This window comes from Myxine glutinosa, chromosome 1, assembly GCF_964187855.1.
Source record: "Myxine glutinosa chromosome 1, kmMyxGlut1.1, whole genome shotgun sequence".
Classification (NCBI taxonomy): Eukaryota; Metazoa; Chordata; class Myxini; order Myxiniformes; family Myxinidae; genus Myxine; species Myxine glutinosa.
In genome coordinates this window covers 275,272,512-275,281,547 of record NC_136261.1, presented here as the reverse complement: position 1 = coordinate 275,281,547, position 9,036 = coordinate 275,272,512, and the positions used below count along the sequence as shown (strand labels likewise).

The 9,036-nt window shown below is 38.9% G+C and overlaps 2 protein-coding genes across 2 annotated transcripts in view; one reads left to right on the top strand and one right to left on the bottom strand.

The window, feature by feature from the left end:
• Positions 1–9,036, bottom strand: part of LOC137437620 (ATP synthase F(0) complex subunit C3, mitochondrial) — a 268,961-nt gene that overhangs the window by 183,222 nt on the left and 76,703 nt on the right. The gene's annotated exons all lie outside the window — the stretch shown is intronic.
• LOC144892002 (homeobox protein Hox-A13-like) lies at positions 101–1,894 on the top strand. The gene is made up of 4 exons (XM_078777158.1): positions 101–194; positions 292–398; positions 446–566; positions 1,641–1,894. The coding sequence occupies exons 1-4, from the start codon at positions 101–103 to the stop codon at positions 1,892–1,894; spliced, it is 576 nt and encodes a 191-aa protein (XP_078633284.1).

The following is a 9,036-nucleotide window of genomic DNA, read 5'->3' as shown; positions in this document are numbered from 1 at the left end:
TGCGTAGGAACTTCCTGCAGCCCCACGGCACAGCCACCCCGCATCATGCGACCTTCTGGACTCCTGAATCGTCGTGTCCCGCCGAGCAATCCAAGCGGATATGGTCCTCGGCAGCATGTCCCGGGACGACCACTACTTCAGGTGCGCTCGGATATGGCTGCGGGGCATACGCGAGCGCATACTACGGTTGTCGGGTGCAGAGCATGCCGCCGCCGCCGCACCCCCCCGCTTTGACCCATGGGGAAAAGTTGGCAGAATCTTCGAGCCCGCACTGTGGTCTAAACCCTTCAGACTCCAGGTCCAGAGACCTTGCTCTTTACTCGGGATACGGGCCTCATTTCCAAGCGGTACCCGGGTACTTTGACGTGTCACCTGGACTGGCTTCTGCCAGTGCGGACGTAGGTCGGACACCTTCCTTAACTTTGAGAGTTACCGCCGGCACCAGCACCAACCGTGGCCTCTCGCAAATGGCTGGCCGGGCCAAGTATGTGGAGGGAAAGAATACAACCAGGCCCAAATCCAGCCTCTATGGAAAGCCTCCATTTCTGGTGAGTCTCAAATATGTTGTAAAAATACAGTTGGTATCGATGTATGCAATGAGATGACCCCATGAATTGTATACTATATTTAAACACAAGAGCAGCCGTCTCCTTTATTATTACGACTTCAGAGCTCGTTTCTTATCTGCACAAACCTCACAATGGGGGAAAAATGTGCAAATTGTCATGAGAAATGTTGAACACATTTTTCTGGCAAACATTGGAAATTACATTACAGGATAACCTTGAGCAAAGTGCATTTGACCGTTTCGGGAAGACTGTTCTTCCCTGCGATTCGAACACGTTTTAAATGATTCTGGTCCAGTGTTGACAAGATCTGTTTGGCGAAGACATTTGTAAGTCGCAAGAAATATTTCCAAGAAAATCTGATGCTTTTGGACCTTACGCACTCGAACTTGGAATGACGAATATTCTGGCGTAAAAGTTGTAAGGTATATTTGCCCCCTCCCGCCCCCCATTGCAGACCCTCCAATGCGCTGCGTCTCTCTCTCCACAAGCCGAATCATGTTGTGTCATAATCATAATCCTATTATGCCACGCCAAGCAAACACACATACGCGCAACACACAACCATTGTAAAATACTCATCGCCACAGACACCAAAAAAAATGGTGACCTTACTTTAGACTTTCATGAATGTTTAGAGTAAATTAATCCAGTACTGTCTATACATGTGATCTGTAGGTACTCAATTCCAGGTTTTCCAAACACTCAGGTAAACTTTATGCATTTAAAATAGTAGATTTTATAACGTTGTGCGCTGTTGTTTGCTTATCTGTTCAATGCTGCCAAAGTATATTGAACGCTTCTATTGTGTACGAAGGCCTGTAAAAATATTATATCGGTTATTTGATCTTTGTCTATTTACTAGCAGTAGAGCCTCTCTACTTCCTAACTACCTGCATAATAACTTGTGCAAATGTGTGTGACCATTGCACACACACTGCTCCTTTTGGGTGGAGGTCCGTGCGTGGTCATAATGCCCTGTAGAGATATCTCACTATGCCTGAGACTCGACGAATATCGATGTTTCAGATACTTCTTTCCGCGTCCCTCTAGGGGAGTCATTCTGCGGCGGAGCAGAAATGGGTGCCACGTTCCGCCGGGTCCGAAAGAAGAGGGTTCCATACAGCAAGACGCAGCTCGGACAACTGGAGCACGAATACAGCGCGTGCAAGTTCATTACCAAGGAGAAACGGAGAAAGATTGCCGCGGCAGCCGAGCTGAGCGAGCGCCAGGTCACCATCTGGTTCCAGAATCGCCGAGTAAAGGAGAAGAAGGTTGCCGGAAAATCAAGGGGGAAGACGCACGCGATCCCGGGTGTCTCGTCTTGAGAATTGGCTCTTTCAAACTCCTTGCCATTCCAACTTGCGGTGATTGGTGCCAAACTATGCATCATACCCAAACACTCTATATACAGTCACGTGAAAAAGTAAGTACACCCCATGTAAAGTTTTGACTTTTTCAACATATTTCAACATACAGCTATTTGATCTTCATTTCAACAATATTGATAGATAAAGGTGATATAATATAACAAATATCATGAAACATTTACATTTTGTCGTCCATTGTATCATTTAAATAAACATAAATGCAAATTTCGCATGTGGAAAAAGTAAGTGCACACCAACATTTATCACAACTTCAAATACCTAAAATTAGAATCAGGTGCACCAGTTCAGGTGCAAATGATTAGGACATCGTTAGAGAGGATCTTGGAGGAACCTGTCTTATTTAAAACTCAGACATTTAGTTTGGTTTGCTATTTGTTGTTGAAGTGTGTGGCGTCACCATGCCTAGATCAAAAGAGCTCTCTGAGGCCTTCAGAAAGAAGGTTATAGATGCCTACGAGTCTGGGAAGGGATTTAAAAAGATCTCCAAACAATTCGAAATCAATTATTCGACTGTCCGGAAGATCATCTACAAGTGGAGAAGATTCCAAAAACTGCCAACTTGCTCAGGCCAGGCCGCCCCAGCAAGTTCTGCCCGAGAGCAGACCGCAAGATGCTGAAAGAAGTCTCTAAGAACCCCGGAATGTCATCACGGGACCAACAGGTAGCTCTTGCCCCTGTTGATGTCAAAGTGCACAAGTCTACCATTAGAAAGAAGCTGCACAAATTTGATCTGCATGGGAGGTGTGTCAGGAGGAAACCTTTGCTGTCCAGAAAGAACATCAGAGCAAGACTAAAGTTTGCCAATGAACACCTCGGCAAAGACCAGCCCTTCTGGAACAATGTGCTCTGGACAGATGAGTCAAAGGTAGAGCTATTTGGCCACAGTACCAGAAGACATGTTTGGCGAACACCAAAGACAGCATTTGACCACAAGAACCTGATACCAACTCTAAAGCATGGTTGTGGAAATATGATTTGGAGCAGCTTTGCTGCATCAGGGCCTGGGCAGCTCACCATCATATAATCCACTATGAATTCTTCATTGTACCAGAGGGTGCTTGAGGATAATGTGAGGCCATCTGTCGGAAAGTTGAAGCTCAACCAAAGGTGGACCTTGCAACATGACAATGACCCTAAACATACCAGTAAATCCACCAAGGAATGGCTGAAAAGAAAGAAATGGAGGGTTCTGGAATAGCCAAGTCAAAGCCCGGATCTAAATCCCATCGAGATGTTGGGGGGGGGGGGGGGGGGGGGGGGGGGGGGGATTTGAAACGAGCTGTGCATGCAAGAAACCCTCAAACATCGCACAGCTGAAAGAATTCTGCATGGAGGAGTGGGCAAAAATTTCTCCCAGTCAATGTCAGAGACTGGTAGACAGTTATAAGAAACGCCTACTTCAGGTTGTTTCTGCCAAAGGGGACAATACCACCTATTAGAGCTAAGGGTGTACTTACTTTTTCCACATGCGAAATTTGCATTTATGTTTATTTAAATTATACAATGGACTACAAAATGTAAATATTTCATGATATTTGATATGTTATATCAGCTTTATCTATCAATATTGTTGAAATGAAGATCAAATAGCTGTATGTTGAAATATGTTGAAAAAGTCACAACTTTACGTGGGGTGTACTTACTTTTTCACGTGACTGTAGGAAATAAGGATCAGTTACGTCGCGTTTCCCCACCTCACATTGAGCCCAGATGATATTTGCAGCTCCTGAAAGTTTCTGTTGCCATTGTATACTGTATAATGGCTGAGTGAGATGAGAATATAACTTTTCTGATGTGGATAATGTATTTTTTAGAGAAGGCAATGTTCTTTATCGAGGCCACTTTATTTTGCCTTTTTATACAGAGGACAATGTCCTTGGTTGAAGAGGCTTCCAAGTGCAAGACTGGACACGTGTTTTTCATTCGTAACTGTTGCTTTCGTTTTTGTGAAGACCGAAATAACCATTGAAGAAGTGACGAACTCACCGCTCCACTTGCGCATTTAGTAGTGCATACAATACCTCTAAAATAGCTGCACCATGTCACAAACTTGGCCCTACATGACATTGATTATGTACATAAACACAAACGATAAAGTGAATCTCACAAAAAAAACACACAACTATCAACTCACAAATGTGGCTGAAAAGTCATTTTACACAAGAAACACCAAGGTTATTGTTATTTTGTATTTTTCAACGGATAACTAGACATGATTATTAAGAAAACAACATTTCCCTCATTTCAGAAATTTATAAATGGAAAAAACAAATCTTGGCGTTTCCTGACAATTATGAGTATCTTGGTTGTCGACTTTTAAAATGACCCTTGTAACTATGTTGTTGTGCACTTTTAATAGATAGATGTTTATACCACATTCCTCATGCTAACACAGGTTTTGAGTGGACAAAATAAACCTAACGTATATTTGTAGTTTGTTTTCGTCAGACAAAATGATTGGTTCAGTTCAAAAATTTTATGCAATAGTTCAGTTTCTCATGTGTGATGCACACACACACAAACACACACACACACACACATATATATATATATATATATATATATATATATATATATATATATATATATAGACATATATAGACATATATATATATATATATATATATATATATATATATATATATATATATATATATGTAGACATATATATATATATATATATATATATATATATATATATATATATATATATATATATATATATATATATATGTAGACATATATATATATATGTATATATATGTAGACATATATATATATATATATATATATATATATATATATATATATATATATATATATATATATATATATATATATATATATATATATGGATTATTGATAGTACTTTATGCACATTAATGTACAGTAGATATGTATTCGAAAAAAAATCAGCCTATGCTGTACATAAACCAGTTAAAAATGTGTTGTGATATATATATATATATATATATATATATATATATATATATATATATATATATGTATGCCAAAATCGAAATATTAAAACCATGTTGAATAGGTCATTAGGGACGTTTAAATATACGAATAATTGGTGTGCAAAGTTGACTAATCAACCATGGACGCCTCCTGGTCGATAAAGAATAGTGCTTTCATTTATAATTGTAATAGAATTGGATGCGCCTGCAGGTTTGTGAACAGCACTCATGTATAGTATTTAATAGTTTTCACTCGTTATTAACAAAAGTGATGACGACATTCGTTTGTTTAATTAAGACTTACACGAAGTGCTCCACGAGCATCTAAAACGTTTGAAAAACGACATTTTCCCAAAAGAGAATCATTAAAATGCCTTATTTGTAATTATTTTGCTGTTTATGACATGTGGGATTGGAAAAAATGGGGAAAAGAAAAATCATGGAGAATAATGATTCGGTGTTAAACCTCGTTACAATTATATGACAATAATTGTAATTTAAGTCTCATCAGAAAATCGTCTTTACAACTTGTTCTGAATTAATTTATCGCAGTTAAGGCTGTGATGTTTATGCGATATATGAGGGGTTTGAAATGTTTTGGGAACGAGATACTCAGATTATTGTCCAAGGCATGCAAACGTTTTCTTAAATGTATCAATATACAAGTTTTATATTGAGAATGAAAATATATGTTTTTATTCATATATACGCCTCATTATAAATTTTTGGAATGCTTAGGACTGTTGCGAGTATCTTGTTCGTTGAACTTTTGATCGTCCCACGTTTGGGTGTTCACATGATCTGACAGGATAACTCAAAGGTAGCGCACATGTCTTTAAGGTAATACTCCCAAGATCTTCACGTCCTTATCAGCCACGGGTCTCCTGCTGCTAGCGTCCAAGTGATGACCGCTGAATTATTCTCATTGCGCCAAAGTACTGGCAGCATATACTGGTCTGCGGTATTTCATAGTGTACAAAGGTTTAATATTTCATCGTGTCATCCTTCAAATGACCAGTTTGAGTGACCAAGAAATCTCACACACACACACACACACACACACACACACACACACACACACACACACACACACACACACACACACACATTTTTGCTGGCTGCGTGTAAAACTAAATTGTAGGAATTTGAGAAATATTGTGTCATTGATGATGTGTTTGTAAGTTTTCTTCCATGTGTATAGACTTGTTTGTGAATAAACAGGTACAACAAGGACATTATTTCAAGAAATATTTATTTCTAGTTGTAACCGAAGTAGCATTTGAAATAACTTTAAGGAAGATCTCTATACGTGAACTTAAAAAACGGTTTAAAAGTGAGAAATTTTAAACTCTCTTTCAAAGCACATCATTAAAATCCATATCATCAAGCCTATATCTTGTGTATTGAAATAAAATCGGTTGAACATTAATTACATTGCATATAATGCAATTTTACAGTATTTGTACAAGAGGTAAGTGTTTCTGTTACCAGTCTGTAACAAGTCTGTTACAGACCAAGTCGATCCCAAGCACAGCAATGATTGAAAAATCCTACAGACTAAGTCGATCCCAAGCACAGCAATGATTGAAAAATCCTACAGACTAAGTCGATCCCAAGCACAGCAATGATTGAAAAATCCTACAGACTAATTCGATCCCAAGCACAGCAATGATTGAAAAATCCTACAAACGAAGTCTATCCAAAGCACAGCAATGATTAAAAAATCCTACAGACTAAGTCGATCCCAAGCACAGCAATGATTGAAAAATCCTACAGACTAATTCGATCCCAAGCACAGCAATGATTGAAAAATCCTACAAACGAAGTCTATCCAAAGCACAGCAATGATTAAAAAATCCTACAGACTAAGTCGATCCCAAGCACAGCAATGATTGAAAAATCCTACAGACTAAGTCGATCCCAAGCAAGGCAATGATTGAAAAATCCTACAAACTAAGTCTATCCCAAGCACAGCGATGATTGAAAAATCCTATTGAAAAGCAGGGACTTTGTTGTAGTTATTTTAAACATTGTGCCTACTCTTATACAATATCAACAAGGAATTGTAATGAAAGGCTGTGCGCACATTCGCCTCTAGACTGTCTAGCCTGGATTTGAATCTTGACCCAGCTATAAACTGCCATCCAGGTGTTTCACAGGCAGGGTGATTCATCTAGATGTGTGTCGTCCCTTGGATGGACGTTAAAATGGGCGTCCCGTCTTCCGGAATTAGTTTGTGCATGTTAAAGATCCCACGGTGTCCTTTGCGAAGAGTCAGTGAGCTATCGCCGGCATCATGAACAAATTACTGCACAAATTCCTGCCATAACCTTCGTCAAATATCAGGCCTGGCCAGCCTGGTCGTGAAAAAGTTGGGCCAAGCTTTCTCCGGCCAACCCCCTTGGATTCCCACAAAAACGTGGGAATAATAATTGTGACCGTTAAAAGAAGAATAATAAAAGCCTACAAGCCCAAACATCAGAGATTAAATGCGGGTATACTTTTTATATTTCGTTGGCTTTAATATATTTTGTATACTTTGCAGCAGAATGAGTATATTTTTTAGGTTTCAATCACAAATTTTGAATACAAATTCAGGGAAACTTCAATGAGATTGACAAATATATTTTGCTCAAGTCCAATATCATAAAGAAAGAAAGATGGAAGAAAATAATTTCAATCAACATTCTCCTTCTATCTTTTTTGTACACAATACGAGTTGATGCTCATCATGCAGTTTAAAAACTTTTATTTTCTGCTTATGTTTACTGATCTGGCTCAGCCAGAAAGGGTAATGTCCTTCAGTAATCCAGGTGATACCAACTTCATGTGTAACTGACTTGCGCTACATCCATGAAGCTCTTATCCTGACCATTCCTAATGTTCTAACAATAATCAAATGGAGACTGGCGATGGACCAGCTTTTCTAAAGGGTTGCGTCGACCTTCTCTTCCCAAGGTACACACACGAGTACGTAAGCATGTCGACCACTGTAACGGTTGTTTTCTGTCATTTTTTTTAAACCCAAATTATCATTTGGAAAATGAATGATACGAGTCTGCAGCATATCACACCACACATTTTTGACAATAATATGTGGAGTAAACTAGAGCAATGTGACTATGTCGCCAATATGCCTCCGCATAGTCCCTGCCTGTGACAATTGGTAGATTCCCTCATTCACTGTCCTAAAAATAAACAAGTTTGGTTTAAATCCCTTCAGCTGTTTTGAAGTATCACATTTTTCACCACGGGGCAGATTTCACATTGATCGGTGAAGCGTTTTCGGAGAAGGGATTTTAAAAAATATCAGCTTTCAAGTTAATATGTTTGCCAAACCACATGCCATATGACATCAAAAATGTACACTCTGCATATGTTTGGTTAGGGGATCATGTTTGTGAAGTTTCGTGTTGATCGGATTACTTTTTCTATCCAGGATTGCTGCCAAACCATGTGACTTATGACGTCATCATTTTAAAACTATATTCAACAATGGTGTTAGACGACATTTGTAAAATTTCGCATCGATAGGGTAACTGGTTTCAGAGATATAATTATTTAATATTTTCCTTCAATCCAATATGGCTGACAAACAATGTGACCTATGATGTCATAAGTTTAATATTTCAATAAAAAATGGGGTCAGAGATCATGTGCATGCAATTTCAGATTTTTAGGATAAGGAATTCGATTAAAACATTTATGGCTGGTATACCACTTCACCGATGATGTCGTCATTATGCTTTTGTTCCCCATTGGGAGTACTTGTCGATGTGCCAAGTTTCAAATTCTTCCATCCAGAGGTTTCCGAGAAATATGTATTTTAATTATTTGCGTTTAATCCAAGATGGCTGCCATACCATATGACCTATTACATCACAATTATCATAAAAACATTCTGCATGGGGGTCGCTCCTACCCTGAATGTTTCGTCTCAATCGGACATGTGGTTGCTGAGGTTTAGCCCGTACGGACGGATGGATGGACAACCCGAAAACATAATGCCTCCGGCTACCTTCGGGAGCGGAGGCATAAAAACCATATTGGATATCAAAAGTGCTTACACCTTCCACCTTTTAGGTTTAAGAAACTGAAGATCTTGCCAAAGAAATTCTC

What these genes read in the sequence shown, in the direction of transcription:
- LOC144892002 (XM_078777158.1), top strand. Translation starts at nt 101, where the DNA reads ATGGTCCTCGGCAGCATGTCCCGGGACGACCACTACTTCAGGTGCGCT. An exon ending in TGGCTTCTGCCAGTGCGGAC is followed by an intron (nt 399 to 445) that starts GTAGGTCGGACA and finishes CGCCGGCACCAG; the next exon opens with CACCAACCGTGGCCTCTCGC. An exon ending in TGGTGAGTCTCAAATATGTT is followed by an intron (nt 567 to 1,640) that starts GTAAAAATACAG and finishes TCTGCGGCGGAG; the next exon opens with CAGAAATGGGTGCCACGTTC.